Source organism: Macrobrachium rosenbergii, chromosome 4, assembly GCF_040412425.1.
Source record: "Macrobrachium rosenbergii isolate ZJJX-2024 chromosome 4, ASM4041242v1, whole genome shotgun sequence".
Taxonomy (NCBI): Eukaryota; Metazoa; Arthropoda; class Malacostraca; order Decapoda; family Palaemonidae; genus Macrobrachium; species Macrobrachium rosenbergii.
The window spans coordinates 31,883,820-31,906,519 of NC_089744.1; the positions used below are offsets into that span (position 1 = coordinate 31,883,820).

At 41.9% G+C, this 22,700-nt stretch overlaps 2 protein-coding genes and 1 pseudogene across 7 annotated transcripts in view; 2 read left to right on the forward strand and 1 right to left on the reverse strand.

Moving 5' to 3' along the window:
• Positions 1–546, reverse strand: part of LOC136832247 (uncharacterized) — a 31,888-nt gene extending 31,342 nt beyond the window's left edge. Inside the window, exon 1 of the mRNA XM_067093113.1 lies at positions 153–546. Within this exon, the coding sequence (XP_066949214.1) occupies positions 153–465 (313 nt within the window). The 5' untranslated portion in view covers positions 466–546. The remainder of the gene's footprint in view (positions 1–152) is intronic.
• Positions 547–5,581: 5,035 nt separating this feature from the next.
• LOC136837190 (uncharacterized) lies at positions 5,582–21,383 on the forward strand (annotated as a pseudogene).
• The window catches only part of LOC136832257 (beta-1,3-glucosyltransferase), a 132,718-nt gene continuing 126,182 nt past the window's right edge, over positions 16,165–22,700 (forward strand). For 3 of the 6 annotated variants that reach the window (XM_067093131.1, XM_067093124.1, XM_067093164.1), the window contains exon 1: positions 16,165–16,565. The gene's annotated coding sequence lies outside the window, so the exon portion shown is untranslated. The remainder of the gene's footprint in view (positions 16,566–22,700) is intronic. The other 3 variants (XM_067093154.1, XM_067093145.1, XM_067093139.1) reach the window with 2 other exon arrangements.

The following is a 22,700-nucleotide window of genomic DNA, read 5'->3' on the forward strand; positions in this document are numbered from 1 at the left end:
TATATATATATATATATATATATATATATATATATATATATATATATGCATACTTGCCCTACTACAGAGATTACATTTAAAAATATTTGAAATGTTTGCAACTTTCGTTCTGACAAGCACCTAAACAAGGTTTCAAGGCTACTTAAACTTACTCGATTTGTCCCATATGTGATTCTTGGCTTGAGACCTTACGATTCGCTTTTGATTCTGAGTCAATCCCCGCACGTGTGAACCCGTACTAAGATACTTGATCAACCTTTCACATTTCTTGTTCATCAGTCTAAACTTCTCCTCTCGAGTCATACTAGTGTTTTTGCACGCGTCGCCATCTACAATGTTGTCGTTAGTATTGTCTTGAATTAAGTCTGTGTCACACTCTTCCAGGACTATACTGCATTTGTCTTCAACAATCAAGTTCTTGAAGTCAACTTCATCATTTGAATGGTTTCCTCTGTCACCCTCCATACCGAGAACGTTTTCTACACGAGGAACGCACACACTAGAGGATCACTCTCTGACTTTACGAAGGGAACTGGTTAAAATGGCTCGCGGGCTTGTTCATATTGTCATCGTTGAGAATATAAAAACACTTTGTAATGTAAGTAATTGTGAGCGTGCTTTAAAAGAAGGCAAAAATATTATTGCACATATTAGTATATATTTAAATATGAAAATTAAATACCTTGACATTTCCGCGCTTAATAGATTACCAAAATTACTTTAAACCAACACGTTTCACCTGTTGCATTGGGCCTGAGAGATATACTGAACGTGCCTTAATTTGGCGCATGCGCACACACCCAGGGGAATCGATTGTATTATGTGCAGTCGTACCGTAGAAAGAAATGTGTATGTGTAAAATTGTCTTCTGACTCTCATGAGAGGAGGACCTCCGAGAATGACCGAAATTGGAATCTGTGTTGTAAGCTCCGTTTTTTGCCACTGAGTACGCGTTCTTACTTGCTGCAGAAGTCCGCTGCAATGGCATATATTTCTGCCAGCACGTAGTGTGTATGCGCATTATATATACAGTATATTATATATATACATACATTATATATATATATATATATATATATATATACACACATACACACACACATATATATATATATATATATATATATATATATATATATATATATATATATATATATATATATATATATATATTTATATATATATATATATATATATATATATATATATATATATATATATATATATATATATATATATATATATATATATATATATACAGATATAATTTATATATATATATATATATATATATATATATATATATATATATATATATATATATATATATGTGTGTGTGTGTGTGTGTGTGTGTGTATAATGTGTGTGTGCGCGTGTGCGTGTGAGTGCAGTATGGTGATAAAGAGAGTTGGAGAGGTGTTGGGAAGGACATCTAGAAAGAAACCTCCTGATGATAAGGAAACCTGGTGGCAGAATGTTGAAGTGAAAAAGGTAGTGAAAGCCAAAAAAAAAAAAAAAAAAAAATATGCAAAAAAGAGCTGGGAAAAGTATGAACAGCAAGAGGATAAGGAGAGGTACCAAAGACATAAGAAAGAGTAAAGAAGGCAGTTGCACATGAAAAAGCAAGAACATTAGATGACATGTACGAAGAGCTGGAAACACCTGAGGGGGAGAGAAAAATTCACAGAATTGCAAAGCCAAGGGACAAGAACACCAAAGATTACTCCCATATAAAAGAGGTTAAGGATGGGAATGGAGTGGTTTTATGCAACAAGGATAAGATAAAGAAGGGGTGGAAAGAATTTTATGAACACCTGTTAAATGAAGAAAATCCTAGAAAATTCTTTAAAGATGGATTCCAGAACCTTGGCACGACTATTAACAGGAAGGAAGTAAAGAAGGCACTAAAGAAGATGAAAAATGGTAAAGCAATAGGACCAGATGGAATTTTAGGAGGTGCAAAAGAAACGAGCAGGATAAAGTTACTGTTGATTTATTGAGGACACAGGCGGTTTATATAGCGGCGGACTGACGCCACGCCGAGGAATACAATGAGAGCCAGGGTGACCTGAGGTCAATAACATTTGACAATAAATACAATGAATAACTACACTCTGAGTTACAAAAATGGACAGTAATGAAGTTGAATACATTCTGATACCTGAGCAAAAGAAACATATAACGTACAAGTTGGTAACAGGTAAATATTTACATAAATCAGTTTAAATGATTGGGTATGGCTGATCCTGCGTGACCCGTTATCTTAGGAGCGGCAAAGAAAATGGGTCGCCATCACAGAAAACCCGCTTAGCGGGAACTTTACAAATACCAGTTGCAAGGTTGAGCCGCCTGTAGTCGCCGCAGGGTCTCCAGGAGCCATCCGGTTTCTGCACCATGTGGAGGGGAGAGGCCCACGGGCTGGAGGCCTTCTTGCATATGCCCATCCACTCCATTTCAGCGAAGGCGTCCTTGGCCTCCTGAAAGCACCGAGGGGGAAGCCTCCAGAACCTTGCGTGTGCAAGGGGGTCCTTCGTCTTTATGTGATAGTAGATGCCATGTTTTGCTGGAGCCTGGGTACCTGACGGAGCTCAGGCCTGAATACGTCGGGAGCTCCTTCAGCAGCTGGGTGTACTGGTGGGGGGCGACGGAGCAGATGGTAGGCACGCTGGCTCCCATTGCCAATGGGAGGGACTGCCAGGAGTCGGTGTCGAGGAGACGCTTGCGACCGACATCAACTGCCAGCCCGAAGTGGGTGAGGAAATCCACACCCAGGAGCGGGGACCTTACGTCTGCGATGATGAAGTTCCAAGAACACCTCCGGCCAAGGATGGAGATCGACAGGAGCCTGGTGCCATAGGAGAGGATAGGGGACCTGTTGGCGGCTGTCAGGAAGGCAGCCGGGTCCGGTGAGCACTTGTGGTCCTCCCTGGACAGCGGAAATATTGATCTAATGGCCCCGGCGTCGACCAACATCATCATTCTGCCAGAGATGGTGTCGTGGACGTAGAAGCCTAATGGTTCTGGGCTCCTGGGTTCCTCTGTTGTCATGGTGGCCTGTTCTGTTGGCCACTGCCTCCCCCGTTTTTTGGATGGGCGAATGAGCATGGGGGTTGGCAGTTCCGGCACCTTGCCGTACCGCTGGTGGTAGTAGCAAGGGCCCGGTGGGTTCCTCTTGTGATGATACGGTGGCTGCCTTCTGGTGGCGACGCTTATCTCCTCCTCTGCACCCTCCTCCTGTTGAATGGAACTGATGGGGTGTGCAGGCGCTGATCCCCGCTTCGCTGCCCTTGCGGAGTCGGTCAGCTGCTGCGCCGTTCTAATCAAGACCTCGAGTGGCATGGTGTAGGGCTCGAGGATCTGAGTCCGGGCCTCCGGGAGGAGCTGGCGGAGGAGAATCTCCCTCGACAGGCTGATCTCGGACTGCCTGCCGTTGCTGTTGGTTTCGGGGAGGGTGAGGTGGTCCTGGATCATGCCCCACGACTCCATGATGCTCTGTTCCTGTTGTGGGTTGATGATGAGGTCAAGGGCGCGGGCGGCCCTCTCAGTGATCGGCAGGGAGCAAGTCTTGGTGTGGGATGTTTTCAGGTGGCGGTAGGTGAGGGGGCGTGTGACAGACACCCACGGGACGAGTTTCCTGTAGACCTCCTCCGGCAGGGCGTTAATTACTGCATCAGCTTGTAGCACCTCGTCCGTGAGCTCTGCCAGCCTGAACTGACCCTTAACCCTGTACAGCCACGATGATGGGTTTCCCCGAGTGAAAGGTGGCAACTTTATGGTGAGGGCGGCTTTTGTTTGTCCTGCCGGGTAGGGCGCCAGGCAGGGCAGCGTGCGGGGTGCGGGCAGTAGTGTGGAGGAGCGCATGAACCTTGGCACGGGGGAGGGTGCAGGTGACATGGGCAGGAGGTAAACGTCTGAATCCGCGAGGTTTGCGGTTAACTGAACGTGGGACGGGATGTCTGTGTCCATGCTTGCTCTAGCCCTCTTAATTGGAGTGGGATACTCGCATCAATACGTGCTTGGGAGCACGCCGTGTGAGTCCATTAATGACGCTGGTGATTTGCCGATGAGGTCAGCACACCCGAACGCTGGTTACAGCGCCGTAATGAGTCTGCTAGGGGCGTGGGTAGTTCCTGGAGCCAAGACTAAGTCACTGTGTGAGTCCGCTAATGGCTCCTTGAACCACTCTGGGGTCACCACTTTAAGAGGTGTGAAAGAAACAAGCAGGATAAAGTTACTGCTGATTTTTATTGAGGACACAGGCGGTTTATATAGCGGCAGACTGACGTCATGCCGAGGAAACAATGAGAGCCAGGGTGACCTGAGGTCAGTAACATTTGACATTAAATACAATGAATAACTACACTCTGAGTTACAAAAATGGACAATAATGAAGTTGAATACATTCTGATACCTGAGCAAAAGAAACATATAACTTACAAGTTGGTAACAGGTAAATATTTACATAAATCAGTTTAAATGATTGGGTATGGCTGATCCTGCATGACCCGTTATCCTAGGAGCGCCAAAGGAAATGGGTCGCCATCACAGAAAACCCACTTAGCAGGGACTTTACAGAATTCCCAGAGGTGTGAAAGAGCCTGGGAGAAGAAGGAACAGATATGCTATGGGACCTAGCAAAGAAAATACACAGTGAGGAAAAGATACCAAAGAATGGATAGAAAGCTTTATTTTGCCTATCTATAAAGAGAAGGGTGACATCCAGGATTGTGCAAACTAGAGAGGAATAAATTTTATGTCTCACACCATAAAAATCTGGGAAAGAATAATGGATCAAAGAATTAAAGAAGAAACATCTGTAGGTGAAGAACAGTTTGGTGTCATGCCAGGAAGAGGAAAGACAGATGCAGTGTTTACCCTATAACAGATGATGGAAAAACACTGGGAAAAGTAGAAAGGACTGCACACAGTATTCACAAACCTGGAAAAGGCATACGGTAACATACCACGCCAAGAGGTTTTGAGGTGCATGCGAGCAAAGGGAACACCGGAGAAGTAAGTGAGGTTGGTCCAAGATATGTATGAAGGAGCAAAATTGCAGGTTAGAAGCAGTGTTGGGTTAACTAAATGGATACCAGTAAGAGTTTGTTTACATCAGGGATCTGCTTGAAGTCCATATCTTTTTGACCTGATGATGTATGTGCTGTCTCAAGGAATGAGAGATTAATCCCCCTGGTGCATGTTGTTTGCTGATGACATCGTGTAATGCAGCACCTACAGAGGGGTAGTGGAGTCAAAACTAGAGCAATGATGAGGTCCTGGAAGACAGAGATTTAAAGATCAGTGGGAAGAAGACTGAATACCTAAGTTTTAATGAAAATCAAGACTCCAAGATTAGTGTGGAAGAGACAAGGTTGAACCGAGTAGAAAAAATTTAAGTATCTTGGTTCAACAGAGGCTGATGATGGAAATTTGGATGTAGAAATAAGTACACAGTGCAGGCTGGATGGAAACGTTGGAGAAAGATGTCAAGCGTCTTGTGCAACCACAGAATCAATATAAAGGTTAAAGGAAGGATGTATAAGACAGTAGTGAGACCAGGTTTGATGTATGGAGCAAAAACATGGCCGGTAAAGAGAGTGCAGGAGAAGAAATTGGATGCAGTGGAGATGAAAATGCTGAGGTGGATGTGTGGAGTAACAAAAATGGACAGGATCAAAATGAAAGAATGAGAGGAACTACTAAAGTTGTAGAACTATCAAAGAAGGTGTAGGAAAGAAGACTGTGGTGGTATGTCCATGTGATGAGAAGGGATGAGACATATGCAGGGAGGAGAGTGATGCAAATGGAGGTGCCTGGTGGGAGAGCAAGAGGAAGACTTGTAAGAGGTGCAAAATAATGAGCAGGTAGACAAGTACTGCTGGTTTATTGGGAAAGCAGGTCGCCTTATAAAGCGGCGTGCAGACGTCATGCAAAGGCATACAATAGGATACAGGGGACCCGAGGTCAATTGTTCTCGATGTGACACAGGACAGGTAAATACAAATGACATGAAAAGTAAAATTACAAGAATTGACACAATAATGTTCTGACACATGTGCAACGCAAACAGGCATAAATAAATCAGTAATAGATACGTATTTACATAGATAAAAATGTGGCTATTTAGCATGACCGAGGCATGTAGGAAAGGCACCGCAGAAAATGGGAGGTTCACCACAGAAAACCCATTGAGCGGGGACTTTACAATACTCCCCCAAGACGTTGGTAACGTCTGATCAAACTAGGTATCTGCTGGGCCGCTGGAGAGTGCTGCAGTTCCGCGAAGTCAGGTGGGGGTGCGGTGTGAGCAGAGCGGCTGTCTGTGGCGCTGCCTGGATGCTTCCGGGGGTGGCCGCGCGACTTCCTTTCAGGTTGGGCTGGCTGCGGGGGGCAACGGTGCCTGTGGAGGGTGCTGCGTGGTGTCGTCGATTTCTCCCTCCAACAGGGCGGGCTTGAGGCGGTCTACAGACACCCCAGTTGTCCTTCCCCTATATGACCAACCAGGCTTTGGCGTTTCTCTCCGGCACAAGGAAGGGTCCCTGTAGGGCCTGGTTAAGGGCAGGAGGACGGCGTCGTTCCTGACGAAGACATGGGTAGTGGAGGACAGGCCGGGAGGCATGAAAGGTGACATCCTATCGGTATACGTCCAGTGGCATGGGGAGAACCTCCTGACCGAGTCACAGAGCTTCTGGACTGTCAGGTTGTGGTGATCCCCCGTGATGAGTTCGCCCGGGACTACAAGGGGCTCTCAATAGACTTTTTCTGCTGTGGACGGGTTGCCGTTGGCTTTGGGTGCAGTCCTCAGCCCGTGGAGGACCCAAGGCAGCTGGTACTTCCAATCCTCGGCAGTGCAGCAGGCCATGAGGGATGCCTTCAGGGACCTGTGGAATCTCTCCACCAATCCATTGGCCGCGGGGTTGCAGGCGGTGGTGCTGTGGTGAGAGGTCCCCAGCAGGCGTGCCAGGGCAGACCACAGCTCAGACAGGAAGGCAGGACCCCTGTCGGTGGTTATGTGGTCCAGAACACCGAACCAGCTGATCCAGCTGAAGAGGAGGGCCTCAGCGCACGCACTGGCGATGGCTTCCTGCATGGGCGTTGCTTCAGGCCACCTGGTGGAGCGGTCGATGATCGTCGGGAGATATCTGGCCCCGCCTGATGGGGGGAGTGGGCCTACCACATCTACATGGATGTGTCTGAACCGCCTCCCTGGCTGGGGAAACTCGCCCACCCCCAACTCGGTGTGCCGCCCCACCTAGCTGGTCTGGCATCGGATGCACTGTCTCGCCCAGGTCATTGAGTCCTTCCGTATACCGTGCCAGACAAACTTCTCTGCCAACAGCTTGGCCGTTGTCCTGCCGGAGGGGTGGGACAGCCCGTGGATAATGTCGAACACCAGACAGCGGCGGGAGGCGGGTACCAGTGGGCAGTGTTGGCCGGTGCTTACGTCACACAGCAGTGTTGGCCCCCCCCTGAGCGACGTGATGGTGATGTGGTAGGCTGGAATCTCTGGGTCGGTGGTCTGCTCCCGGGCGAGCTCCCCTCAGTCGATCCCGAGCTGCACCGCATTAAGCTTGATCCTCGAGAGGGCGTCTGCTACAGTGTCCCTCCTGCCAGGGAGGTATTTGATTGTGCAGGTGAACTCCGCGATGGCCGTGAGATGCCGCTGCTGCCTGGAAGACCATGCGTCCCCCTGCTTTGTGAAGGCGTGGACCAGCGGCTGGTGATCCATCCAGATGTGAAGGGCGTACCCTCCAGGAGGAACTTGAAGTGACGTACCGCCCGATACACTGCGCAAAGTTCCCTGTCGAAGGTGCTGTAGCGGGACTCTGTGGGGCTGAACTTCCTGCTGAAGAAGGCAATGGGCTAGGGGGCTCCAGCGACCACCTGCTCCAGGATGGCCGTTCTCCTGCAGGCGTTGCAGGACCTTCCGGATGTGTCACAGGTGTTCTTTGTGGGATCTGGAAAATATCAGAATGTCATCTACATAACAGACACAGAAGTTCAGGTCCCCCAGGATGCTGTCCATCAGTCTCTGGAAGGTTGCCCCCGCATTCCTCAGGCCGAAGGTGGAGAAGGCGAAGACGTAGGACCCGAAAGGGCATGATGATGGCAGTTTTGGGGATGTCATAAAAGAGGTAGGAACCTGAGTGCAACTGTACCCAAGGAATTATCTGGGCATACCAGCATGGTTTCCCCAACTTCCCGACTCGGCAGTGACCCAATTAACAGCATTTCATTCAAATTATCCTTTCAGAGTGAATATGATAGAAATATCAACACACAATTACTTGTGGAACAGAAATAAATTTCTGACTCACATCAGGCTCGAACCCAGGTCTTTCAAATGAAAGACCAGAGCGCTGCCAGCTAGGCCACACATGTCACGAATTTTTCCCCATGACTGGGAGGGTTCTAAGTCCGGGATGTAGATTAGGATGATCAGGCCTGAAGGGCACTATCAGCAAACATCGAAGCGAAGATCCATCAAGATCAGGCAGGGTTTTACAATTTTATTTAAAAAAATAAACTATTTAAATTTAACATACATTAACACACAAGGCCCACGCAGTCGGGTACAAGACAACTCCGGAAAAAGTTACAAAAAACTAAAAAAATATGCTTCTAAAAGTTATAATTTTGTACAAAACTTTTATCCAAACAACCAGGCTACACTTTAAATGAACATTAACTATATCAAGCCTTGGATGACAAAAATCTACAGGGATTAACTTTGCAATCTGAATGGACTGGCTCTTGACTACAGAATTAACAATTTGGCTGGGGAAGTGACGACATGGAGAGTGCTCAGCTTACCTCAATGATATGCCCGAGAAAAATGCATATTGCCCCTCTGCATGTCTCGTCGTCACCTCGGTTCCCTTTCAAAATTTGTACATAGGTTATTTCACCAAAGAATGTACTTGAATTATTTAAAAAAGAGCCTCTCCGATATTCCTGATACAGACAATACAGGCAACTGGCTGGACACAAAAAAAAATCTCTCAAAAACATTTACAAAAAATGGGAACCACGAACTCTGCCGCCTGCTTACCACTCCCCCTCGCTTATCCTGAACGTTGTGAAGGATTGTCGAGAAAAAACAGATCCAGTTTTTTCACGACAACACAAGTTGTAAAAGAAGTTGGAACCTGAGTACAACCGTACCCAAGGAATTACCTGGGCAGGCTAACTGCCTGCATACCAGCATGTTTTCCCCAGCTTCCCGACTCAGCAGTGACCCAATTGACAGCATTTCATTCGAATTATCCTTTCTGAGTGAATATGATAGAAATATCAACACACAAGTCATAAAAGAAATGGTAACCTGAGTACAACTGTACCCAAGGAATTACCTGGGCAGGCTAACTGCCTGCTTACCAGCGTGCTTTCCACAACTTCCCGACTTAGCACTGACCCAATTGATAGCATTTCATTCGAGTTATCCTTTCTGACTGAATATGATAGAAATATCAACACACAATTGCGTGTGGAACAGAAATAAATTTCTGACTCACATCATGATCGAATTCAGGTCTTTCAAATGAAAGACCAGAGCCCTGCTAACCAGGCCACACAACGACTCTGAGGCTAAGAATCTAAAATACCTTAAAGCAATATAAATACTGCTAAGCCTGCCTTCAATGTACAGTACAAGGAATCAACGCTTAACTTCGGTTTTTGAAGAAAGATACATAGGATTAAGAAAATGTACCGTGGATGGTAGACAATTTTTAACGTGCGTGGAATGTACATTTATTAATTCTACATAAACTATTTGAAAGTGTTTTGCAGTTTTTTCCTAATCTTTTATTTCACTTAATTACCTTTCGTTTATTTGTGTCCAAATGTAGAATATACACGTTCAGAAAATTGTTCAGTATTTAACAGTAAGTTTAATTACAATATAAACACTAGAGTATTAATTCTAGGTAATATTAACTGTCCGGATATAAATAAGTTTGACGACAAATCTAAAATGTTTAACAGACAATTTTGAGGCTAACTACTAACCTCTGGATTGAAATGTGACGGGCAGTCCTCCAACCACTTTCTCTCATGAAAACCTAAAAACAAATTAGCAAAAATACATGAAATTGGGCTACCCATTGCTACCCCATCTACTTGTAAATACAACTCATCATTAAACATGAAGTACATGTCTTTACATGTTGCCTCCCAAAGTGTCTTGAACTTATTCCTAGGCTTTCTGAAAGTGTTCCCATCCTTATACATTTCATTCACTGCTATGTCAATGGTTTCAGTATGAGGTATGCTCGTAAATAAAGATTCAATATCAAACCTTAAAAAATGATTTTGAGGTATATCCAAACGCTTTAAGTCATTAACTAATTCATATGAGTTTTTAAGAGAATAAGTAGAGTCCATTATAGAGTGATGATGTTACCAAATGTTATGATGTTCTTTTCTTTATTTCTTTTATAGTTGCTTAATCATTTCTGGCTTTGTTTGTTGTTAATTGTTAGAGTCCCAGGAGGCTTAGGAAGTCACAGTGCAGCTTTCTTACTTCATTAACACACTTAAATAATACATTATATACAAGTTAAGTGAATCAAAGTATGAGCCTTTCTTTCTTCTTTACCCACAACTGGTGAGGCCTCGACCTCACTCCCCTAAGGCTCTCAGCTCTTGTCTCTATCTTCTGTCTGCTTCTCTCTATCTTCAAGCTTGCTTTTTGAAGGTTCTTCAAAGGAAAATGTCCATCCACCAATAGGTGGGCAATAGCTTCTGTTCCGCATTGTAGATGTCCTTAATGGTTGGAGATTATCTAATGATGTCCCCTTGGGCGTGATTAATTGACTTAAAGTCCTCCTTTGTGGGTGGGACTAATGGTGTCACCGGAAGTCTTCAGGTTCTGGCAAAAGTTGAAAGGTCAGCTCACAGGTGAGGCTGGTAGGTATTCTTTAATGATTGCACTTAGATTACTCTCTTGCCAATGTTTTGGCTACGTAATCACGACACTGCCTGATCGTTATTGTCTCTCTCTCTCTCTCTCGTTTCTTCATTATTCATTCTCTCTCTCTCTCTCTCTCTGTCTATCCTTTGTCTATTAATAGTTCTCTCTCATTTCTTTTTCCCCAGTTTATATTTATGCTATTCCTAACTAATATTCTCCTAGCTATCATTACAATGGCACTTAAAAAGGGTACTAAGAATTTCACTTGAAACTATACATTGTGTATTTCAACATACTGCAACAACTTTTCTTTCCCTTTAAATCGTCATCGATGATAGTCCAAATGAAAGTTTTAACATTTTTAAAATTCTATCACTGTTAATTTCTCAGTGGGGTAGAAGGCTCCACGAAATGTGGCTTTGCTTCATTAGATCTTACGTTATTTTCTTAAGTACATAATATAATAAGTTCTTGGCATCTTGAGTATTCATAAAATTTTATTCCATCAACTAGCTTTAAATTGTATATTGTTCAGAATTCTTCTGTCCTCTTTTGTATGAGTTACCACATTCAGTTCTCTTCCTTTTCTTTTATACCTTTACCGTTGGTTTTCTCCTAATTCTGAACACACCATTTCGCGTCAGACCTAATGGTAGACAGACGGCAATGACGTGTCCAATGTGATATCGTATAACTTGACCTTGGTATAACTGAAAACTCGTTTGACCCAGCATGAATCTTTCGGGTAGTGATGGTCTGTCTTCGACTCCCAACATTTCCTATTTGGGGAAAATTCTGTTTGCCACATCTCCTGACCCTCACAGCAACCGATGACCAATGGAGAGTACCCTCGATTAACAAATGGAAAGAAGAGAGCTCCGAGGGTCAATTCAAGCTGCCCCGGCCCCCAGTGGACCAGTAGCAATAGTCCGTGTTGGCATACGGCCGGCTAACTTGTAACTACAACATGGTGCCTTTCTGTTTGAACGACCAGTCCGCTCGTTGTGAAACTGAAGAGCCGTTTACAGTCATTCGTTGTTTTCAGTTCTTTTGTGGCCTTCAAAAGTTCTTGGAATTCAAAATCAGAGTGAGTTTTCTTTTTTAAAATTAAAAAAAGTTTTATTTAAAAAGTTTCCATTTTACCCGTCCCATCCTACTCTTACCACATCATGTTCCACCCAAGCCTTGCCACCTTCTACTTTTTCCACCAAAAACAACTGCTAACCATACCTGTTGGTTATATTGAAAGCCAGCTTTGTGCGAACACGGAACCTTAATAACCTAAGGACTCGTTTAAGCGTGATATGGACCTCCGGATTCGCCATCAACAGAAATGTCTCTGTTAGTCAGACTTAGAAGTTATCCTATTTTATATACAGCGGCATTTTCCCATTGAACAATTGGATCGGTCAAAACAAATGTATCAACAATAATATGACACGAGACGATTCATGGTTACTTTATAGTAATGAATGATGTCTCCATATTCACCCAATCTCAACATGAACAAGGCACTCGCTGATTGGTTACATGATAGTAATGAATGATGTGTTCACTTGTACTTGTCTCTTTTTATTTGACCATTGTAAGGCAATATCTCGATGTACAGTTCACTGAAAAGCACAATGTTTTTAAAATTAATTAGTTATACGATCTAAGGATAACCCTCTGTCTTTGGTAACCCTCTGTCTCCAGTTTTACAAGGAATTTTGTTTAAATAATTATCCCACGCAATGTAATCTGGCTATGTAGACGACACAACATGTTTTTGGCCAGGAAACGAAAATATAAATATTTTCTTTGGTAAATGAAATGAATTGGTCACATCGATATATTCGCCGTAGAAATGGAAAATGACGGTAGCCGACCATTTTTGGATTGCCTAATGCACAGCAGCAGTAGTGGGAAGAAGTATGCTTTATACAGGAAACCTACCAGTTTTAATGCTTATGAACATTTTTTATTCTGGCTAAAGCAACAAAGTTAAGAAATCAGTTTTCACATCCATGTTTTATAAGAACATTGCGTATATTTAGCCATGAGTATATTGAGGAAATTAAAATACTTTGATTCTATATTACACATTGCATTAAGCGACAGAGAAGTGCCTGACTCGCGCGATGTTCAAAGTGAATACGAAGAAGAGGGAGGAAAAAGAGAAAACAAATACTATATAAATCAAATCAAGTAGGGGAAAGATCACACTATAATACGAACATTATCTTATAAGTATCGAAGCAGCACGTAAAGATGGAACGCTAAAGAAAATGCTAGAGGAGGATAAGTCAACCCAAATCGAGAGTCAGCAACTTGCGGACATTGCTCTGATGAAGTTGATGACGAAGGAACTTGCCGTGAAATGTGTGATACATGGTTCCACTACTGATGTTCAGGCATTGAGGAGAGTTACTTCGGAGTGGCAACATATTGTACGTTCGTCTACAAATGTTCGGGAGTGACAATGTATCATACATCTGTAACAATTACAAGAGGCCTGAACAAAGAACACACAAAAAACTCATTGAAGATGAACTTGAAGAAATAAAAGCAAACATAGAGATATCAGCAAAGTTCATTAAGGATTCGGCTCAGAAAGCCAGTGACGTAATGATCAACATAGTTGAAATTCAAAACAAAATTGACAATGCTGATAAAAATGTAAAGACTATGACAAACAAGGACAAAACTTATGCTGAATCACAAAAGTTCCTCATCGGACCGATGGGTATCGTTCTCAGCTAGCACTCTGCTGGCCCCGCATTTGATTCTCCGACCGGCCAATAAAGAATTAGAGGAATTTATTTCTGGTGATAGAAATTCATTTCTCGTCATAATGTGGTTCGGATTCCACAATAAGCTGTAGGTCCCGTTGCTAGGTAACCAATTGGTTCTTAGCCAAGTAAAATAAATCTAATCCTTCGGGCCAGCCCTAGGAGAGCTGTTAATCAGCTCAGTGGTCTGGTTTAACTAAGGTATGCTTAACTTAACTAAAGAAAAAAAAAAGTGCTTCTGATCAAGTCTCCAAACGAAGAGAGCACAGCAGAAAATGGAGAGACAAATTATGAGTAAAATAAGGGGCCCGTTGAACAGGTTAAAACAACAGGAGATGGACACTTATTTGTAAGATTTCCAGACGGGAAAAACTTAGAAATGGCAAAAAAGGAGATTCAGGAAATCAGCAATAGTCAGTAAATGAGAAGGGTAAACTTAAACCAAAATGAAAGTAGTACATGTCCCAAAGGATGAAGATGACATTGTCAATAACATTGCAAAGAAAAATCCATGGATAAGTAATCTCATTTCTGAAAATGACGGCCTGAAAATTGTAAAGGAAATGAGAACCAAAGATGACAAATATAAGCAACATGTCATCAAATGCACACCACAAATACGAAAGGCCATCCATGATAGAGGTGACAAATTGTGTGCACTGTATAGCCGTTGCAAAGTATACGACTGTTACATGCCCTATCAATGGTATAAATGTCAGGAATTTGGTCATAGTGCAACAAACTATAGCAACGACCAAGTTTGCCCTAGATGTGGTGAAAATCACAAAGCAAATAAATGCGCTAGCATCATCTTAAAGTGTAAAAATTGTGCAAGGAACGACCATAGTGATACTAAACATAAAACATACGATGGCAATAAGTACATGGTATATAAAGAATATGTGTCAAAAGTAAAAAATTATATGGATCGTGGTTTTGACTAACAATCTTCTATGCAATTTAATAATCATACAGTCCGTAGGAAATAAAACTAACACTATTAGAAATCTTATAAATGATCAAAATCTAGATATATGTATGCTAACGGAGACTTGGATACAACAAAATACCGCCTGAAGTGAAGATCATACAAGAAGAAAGTAAAATTAAAAAAAAAAAACTCAAGACTCCTATTCTGCAGAGCTACGATACTGATGAGAAAACACTAAAAGACAATTATGAAAACAAGAAGCACCTTATTTTGAAGACGTACAATGGCCCGCCAGAAAGGGAATCATCCCTGTGCTGTGGAGGGCTGTACATAAAAGCAAAGTAAAAAAAAAAAAACTGCATGATAACAGTAGAGTACTGTCACATTTAGCACAAAATAAAACCTGCTTATATTACCATACAGTATTTATTTCACAGATATCTCCCATGTCCTTAAGACCTTTGTAGTTACTGTAGCTTTTATAACAATAATGCAATTATTTGTTTAACTCTAGAATTCATGTAGCATTCAAAAACAATATACAACGAAACAAGTGCTTATAAAGAACTCCCTCTATAGTACTGAAGGGTGTGTAGGCTCACATCAAATCCCTTGTAAGAAGTCTTGTGATAACCTTTAAGTTGGTCAGACTTGAAAATCACTGGAAAAAGAGATCAGAACAACATAAAAAAGGTGTAAGATATGACCAGAGAACAGCGCAATTTTCGTAGGCGTAAGAGGAAATAATCATGCCATCGGTTTGACAGGGGCTAAATATATAGGCCTACTTTATTCCATTAACTTGGTGGAAAGAAACACCATCGAATCGACTTTTATACAAGAAAGCTTTTGTAAGAAGATGAATATAAGCCAAGAAACATGTAATCTCGGTTCATTTATTTCAAAAGAAATACATGAAATGTACAAATTTCGAGGAAGGCTCTTTACCTGAAGAGATAAACGAGATTTGTAAATGGAATACCGACATCAGATGCAAGCGAATGAGGTTACTTTCCTCCCTCTTGTTTCCACAGATGAATATTGTTTCCTAACCAGCTGTATATATGTTTATACTGTCACACTAGGAAATATATATTGTAAATTTCCTCTTCAATCCATCAGTCTTCTTGAAGATGTCTTAGAAATACTAATGACGAAAGTCACAAAAAATTTTAGTCAGTATAGCACCTAACATCCATGCATAGGTTTCTTGTCGTATTTCTTTAAAGCGTTGGAGACCTCCCTGTCCACCAAATTTCACTCAGGCTCCTTGCATGGGATCTGCCATAAATTCTCTTTCAGAGATTTCAACTCAAATTGTAAATGGTCTGTAAGCGTATATCCTACACAAGTAATAAACATGTAACTAGCTGTTATTTTGTAACTAGATCGTATGAAATGAGAAACAAACGTGGACGATATTTAGAAACAAAGTAATAAGTGTCCATACATATTTATCATCCCGTTAGTTTTTTCAATCAAAATTCAATAACCTGCTCTACAGTTTATGAAACACTATCCTTGTTGGGTAGAATGCTCTCTATGGTAGAATGTAACTATTGTATACAAACAGAAATGCAGTCTGACAAATTCGAAGGGCTTCAGCGGGACAAATGAATCGCATTTTGGCAAGTCTGTGCATTTTAAGGCAGTCACGATATTAGTTTAGGAAGAGGACGAAGTAATCCATTTAAAAGCTCTGACGGAAGGAAATTCAGGGTAACTTCCATAACCCAAATGTTAGAGTAAATTGACGATTGATATCCATCAAGCAAACCCTGAGGATACCGTTGACCCTGCCGCGACTCCCAGGTCGTTGAGCAATCTAACATATTTTTCTGACCGGGCTGCTTGTTCCCATCCCGTCACAGGATGCAGGTCTTACCGTCAGGACGTTGTTGGTGAAAACGACTGGATGCACCTTCCCCTTTGAACGCACCACTTCCCCGTACGATTCCCCGCCTTTAGTCTGGTGGTATGAATTCACGGTAAAACTGAAGCCTATTGCCACGTCCCTCTGTTTGGGTAATTACCCGTTTACTTGAAAAATAGGTCCCTAGGGGATGAGCGTAAAAACACAAAGACGGTAAATATCATAAACATTGAAAAAGACATAAACATAATCAAAAGCATAAATAAAAGGTGGTAAAAATTTCGGTTGGTGACTGGTGGAAATCAGTCTTCAGTTTTACCAAATTCACTATATGTTTTATGCAGTCAGTGATTATTTTGGTATTTGGTATAAGTTTTGGTAAAATTTTACCTTAAATTATTATCTCATTTTGGAGATGAAAATATATTTACCTGTTTTAATGCATGCTTTGAATGTTTTTGACCTTCGTTTCCTTTGCTGTAAAGTTTTACTTTAATACGGGCACACTCCAGTGAGTGCCATGTTCAGTACCAGCCCCATTAGAATGAATGGTAAAACTTAAACAAAAATAGTAATTGTCTTGGTAACAGTAAATTTGTGATAGATTTGAGCATGAGTTTCGTACTAATGTGAAGGAGGCTTAAGATCACTGCATAAAAACTCCAATATATATCAAGTAATAGTTAAAGAATACCAGAGCATTGGTAGTATACTGAGGGAGGGTCAGAATTACTTGGGGTGGTCCGGTTTATGCCTCAGAGCACCAACACTAGACTGAATGGACCGTGTATCATGGTCCGAATGGCAAAAAGTCTGAATAAGAATATTCAAAACCTACAAATACATTATGCTATGAGAAGATTAAAACTAACCAGTTAAAATTAATGATGCTGTATGGTCCTAGTGCACCAACTTAATTCAATTTACACTTGTTCTTTGGATAACTACATAGGTAACTATATATATTCACTTTACAGGATTATTTTCTGTGATAAAGTGAATCATTTTAAAAAGTGAATAAAAATAAAATATTACAAAACTAACAAACACATTATGCTATGAGGGAGAAGTTTAAAACTTTACTACCTTGCTAGGTAGCTACCTTTTAATTTAAACTACAAGCCTAACTGTTTCTGAATAAAAATAGAATATTACAAACCCAATAAACACATTATGCCATGAGGGAGAAGTTTAAAATTTTACTGCCTTACTAAGTACAGTAGCTACATTTTAACTTAAACTGCAAGCCTAACTGTTTCTGTAGCTAGTAGTTAACCTCTAAAAGAAATTACTTTGCTAACTTACCACTGCTTGTTTACCAGTAGCCTACAGTACTGTAATTAAAGATGAACTGTTGAAATTGAGCTGGTATGAAAATGTTTTCTCAATTATAAGTTTGAAAGTAGACCTATGCATTAGAACTTTCTCCATATACCATGACCACAAGACCTAGGAATAAATTCAACCCCCACCCTTGTGTGGTGTGTGAAGGGGAAGTACGACCATATCAAAAAGCTATGCAGTGTGATATCTGTGATACTTGGCAGCACAGAATTTGTAACTCTGGTTGGTAAAACTTTAGTATCTTTTTTTTATTGTAGCATTAGAAGAATTAATACAGTAGGTTTCAAAGTATGTAGATTAGGAGTTGTGCAAAATCTGTAGGCGTGATCAGATAATGGATCAGTGTGTGTGGAGTTAGTTAAATGTTTTCAACAAAGGTACATTCTTCTTCTTCTTCTTCTTCTTCTTTGTTTAACGTGCTTTTTCCCATTTTTCATATGTGGTAAGCACGATGCCTTCTTTGAAGGACTTTGATTTGGCTTTGGGGTAGGCCGTAGCCTCAGTCGGCTACCCTGCCTGACATCACTTAGACCCCGGTAGCACGTGTATATGTATCGTACCAAATCCCCAGCTCCCTTTCTCCCAGCAGTGAGGAGACTTGAGCTGTTAGGCCGACAGTTCGAGATGTGTGAGGTGTCTGTTATGTTTTTAGAAGATGTTGGAGTGGCTTTGTTTGTGTGTGTATTAGTCTGTGACACCCATTTGCTTTCAGCAAACCTATCTGTTGATTACATACATAATCCCGGGGTGTCTACATGGATAGCAAAGTGTCCGCCACTCTGACTGGTCGGCTGCGGATTTGAACCCGCGCCACAGACTTCTATGAAGTCCGAGGCTGCTGCTCTACCGACCGAGCCATCGAGGCTCTTTTCAACAAAGGTACATGCATACCAAATATGAACCTCATTAGGTAAGGAATAAAGAAGACATGAAATGACAACGGAGATAAAGGGTAAAAAATATTTCCCATAAACAGACACAGAAGCTCACCTGATATACCTTCAACCATTATTACTTCACTGTTATTCGGTAGCATTTGTGCTAAGGTAATGATGAACTTTGTATATTCTTGGATTAAAAAGATATGAATTAATAAGATAAAACTAACCTTTGACTTTTACCCTTGACCTCTGCATGTGGACTGTTATTCGGTAGCAATTGTCCTTAGGTATAGGCATGTTAAATATGATCCTGATATGTTTCTTCATTAAAAAAATATAAATCAATAAAAAAAATTTATCTTAATTGCTCCAGTGACTTTTGACATCTACATATGGACTCTTATTGCATAGCCCTTATCCTAATATATAAGCATATCAAATATGAATCTGATGTATTTCTGCATTAAAAAGATAAAAACAACAAAAAAGTGTATACCAAAACAGCAAAAGCTTTATTTCTACTAATAAAACCTTTGTACAGTACTTTTATTCTATAGGTCTTGTCCTAAGGTATATGCGCACTAAATATGAATGTGATTGGGTGTTGCATTAAAAAGATATGAGCTAAGAAAAAACTGAATACTATACCAAATTGTTGACACAGACACACAGACGCGCATGATGGCATCACCCCACCTCATCAGGTGAGTTAAAAATCAAGTGTCAACACCCCCCAATAACAACCTATTAATTTGCAGAAAAATTTGCATCTGACATTGAGATGGGACTTAAAACATAAGGTCAGGTTGGGACTTGAAAACTTTTTTCTTTTATTTTTTTAGGTACAGGCAGTCCCCACTTACCGGTGCCATTGGTTAGCAGTGTTTCAGTGTTACGGCGCTTGGCTAGCGACGTCGTTAACCAGATTTTTGGCGCCGGTAAGCGATTTTCAGCGCCTTAAGCAGTTTATTGGCATCGGTAACCAGTTTATCATTGTCGGTAAGCAGTTTATCAGCGCCGATAACTAGTTATCAGCGCCGTTAAGTGCTTTATCAGCGCTATTATCAGCGATTTTCGGTTAGCAGCGCTCGGCCAGGAATGGAACACCCGCTGTTAACCGGGGACTGCCTGTATTACAAGGGAATTCTACAGGAAGCTAAACAAGAAGTTGAGTTACCTGTACAATATGGGTTTTGCCACAACTGTACTCTCAGCAACCTTCTGCAAATGGATATTGACAGCTTAAATGGAATAGCAATTCCAGATGATCCATCTGAGGACCCAGCAGCACAAAGTACATCAACTGTAGATGGTCCTTTAGGGGAGATAACCCCTACAAACTCATCACTCCTCTTTAACATAAGTCCTTCCAGTGGAAGAGGTCAGTCACGCTGAGGAGACGTCACTCACTGAAGAACCAATCCCTGATGCCATCATGGTAGATGCCCCAGCAACTTACGAAGTAATTGAAGGAGGTTCTCACAGATAGCCTTGGATTCCAGTATGTCAAAAAATGGGAAACATCTGTAGCAGTGTCATAGATATGTAGTGTTCATACAAAGAAGAAGAGGTGCTTTGCTATTGTTAGTCAGCAAGATAATATATTCACCAGAGGCCTTAAGGAACACAACCATGAAGGCAACCCAGGAGTATGACTTTGGGCACAAGCTATAACCTGTGTTAAAGCAGCTGCCAAGGAAGATGTCTTCAAATCTTGAGGGAAGATTGTTACAGATACTCTCTTGTCACTTGCAACTGATGAAGCTCGGCTGTTTTGTTGCTTGCATCACCTCTCCAACTTTCCTTCCTTTGTAAATCAAAGATCTGGTTTATTGATGGAACATTCCAAGTTGTCAGAGAGCCATTTATACGTCTTGTTAGTATCCACAGCTACATAAAGACTGGGGACACTGCAAAGCAGATCCAACTGTTATTTGCACTTATGTCTCGACAAAAGGCCACAGATTACAGGGCTGTCTTGGAGGCTACCATCAAGCTCCTCCCACCAGACATTATTCTAGAAAAATTAGTTGTGGACTTTGAGTGTGCTCTCTGGAATGGTCTTCGTAAGTCTCTGCCAGGTTTTCCTGTGTATGGATGTTGGTTCCATCAGGCACAGGCAGTGCACAACAGGGTTAAAAAATATGGGCAACACTCAGCATATGTGAATCAGCTTCCTGTCCATAACTATGTAGTGACTTAATGGCACTACCCAACCTTCCTGCATCACACATCTGTAGTGCTTTCAACCAACTCAAAGACAGATGTCCCACGACAGCCACAGTTAACAAACTTCACAGACTGCTGGATTACAATGAGAAAACATGGATAACCAGCACATCATGACCACCATCTAGCTGGTTGACCTTTAAGAGATTAGTTTAGAGTGAACAATGAAGTCGAGCGATGGCACCATCGTCTGAACCATAATGCTCCCAATAAGAAAATTAATCTGTACCTGCTATATACTCTACACAATAAAGCAAAGTTGCTTCCCTTGCAGGTAAGGCTGATCTTGCAGAAGCAGCTATGCAAAGTTCAAAGTAAACAGAGCATCTCCAAGCAGCAAAGGCTCGTGTGTATATGGAGGGAGTATGAAAATCACAACATAATTACTTCTGATTACTTAAGAAAATGCAGCAGTTTGACAGATCATCTTTTTAACTAAGGGTGTAGGTAGAGCATTATCCTCTGGACCCATGATTTTGTAAGTGGCTTCTCAAATAGATGATACAGCTGCTTACCAACTTGAACTTTACATAAACTATGGTAAACACAGGACCTTCTGAATATTCTTAGAGTGAGTTTTCATACTCAAAACTCACTGGTTAAGGGCCCTATCAACCTCAGCATTCCTTTGCTGGCTGTATAGGCAGTTACAGAAGTTGTTTGAGAAAATTACCTTTTTGGGTAGAGATGAATTGATGCCAGTCAGTTCCCAGAGATGATTCTCCAACCTTAGGAGTTAGCCTCTTATATAAAAGGCAAGGGTTTGTATTCTTGTCAGAACAAACACTACATTTTCAGGGTACTGTAATCAGTATTTTCATAAACAGTAACTTACCAAGTAATTACATAGGTAGTAGTTTCACTTGTGCAGCAGCTTAAATTAAAAAATTGTGGTAGCACTTCAATTGTTTAGTGTAGGTGGCTCATCCTGCCCACTAACGGGAATACTAGGAACGACTTAGCAGACCTCATTTTGTTTCTGCCGCTCTTGATGTAAACATCGGGTGCTTGCAGTAGCTTTTCTCATTAATTTCTGGTTGTATAACTGGATTTCGGTGAAGTATTTTCACTTATTTCAAGTAGCCTTCAAGCTTGATAGCTTTCCGGATCAGTTTGGTTATTATTATGCCTGATTCAAGTTCATCAATTTTTCGCTACTATAGTGAAGTTGCAACCAAGATTAAACATCTTCGTATAACTTTTATTCCGCAGAGAAATGAAAGTGTAAGGGCAGGAATGTAGTAAGGAGAGATTTTGCGCTGATTGTTATGGTTGGGATGAGCTATAAGAAGAGAAGACATTCTTGAGAGCTGAGAATCGTGCTCTGAGCGCTCTGCTCTAGCTCCTGAGCTCCCAGCTCGCCTGACACCAGCTACAGAGCTCTCAGCGCCTGTTCCCAGGCGCCAGCTCCCAAACGCCTGGCGCCAACTCTCCCTGCATCACCCTTTCTCTCCTGCTACTAGCCCTCCTACATTTATCCTCTTACTCCTGTGCCATTGCCAGTCTTGAGTCTGGGTTAACAGGGAATTAACCTTGTAACAGTGAAAGTGTTGTGCAAGTGGAGGAGGTGACTATCCACCCCGCTGGCTCTCCTAGACCTAAGTCACTGTCAGACTCCCCCAAACCTGGGAGGAGGCATACTGAAAGTCCAATAGAGGGTGGTGGGAGGTCCCCCAGGTAGTTGCCCCCTCAGTCGAACCTGTCGCATACTCCCAGGAATCGACAGACAGCCACTGAAAAGGCATCTCACTGGATT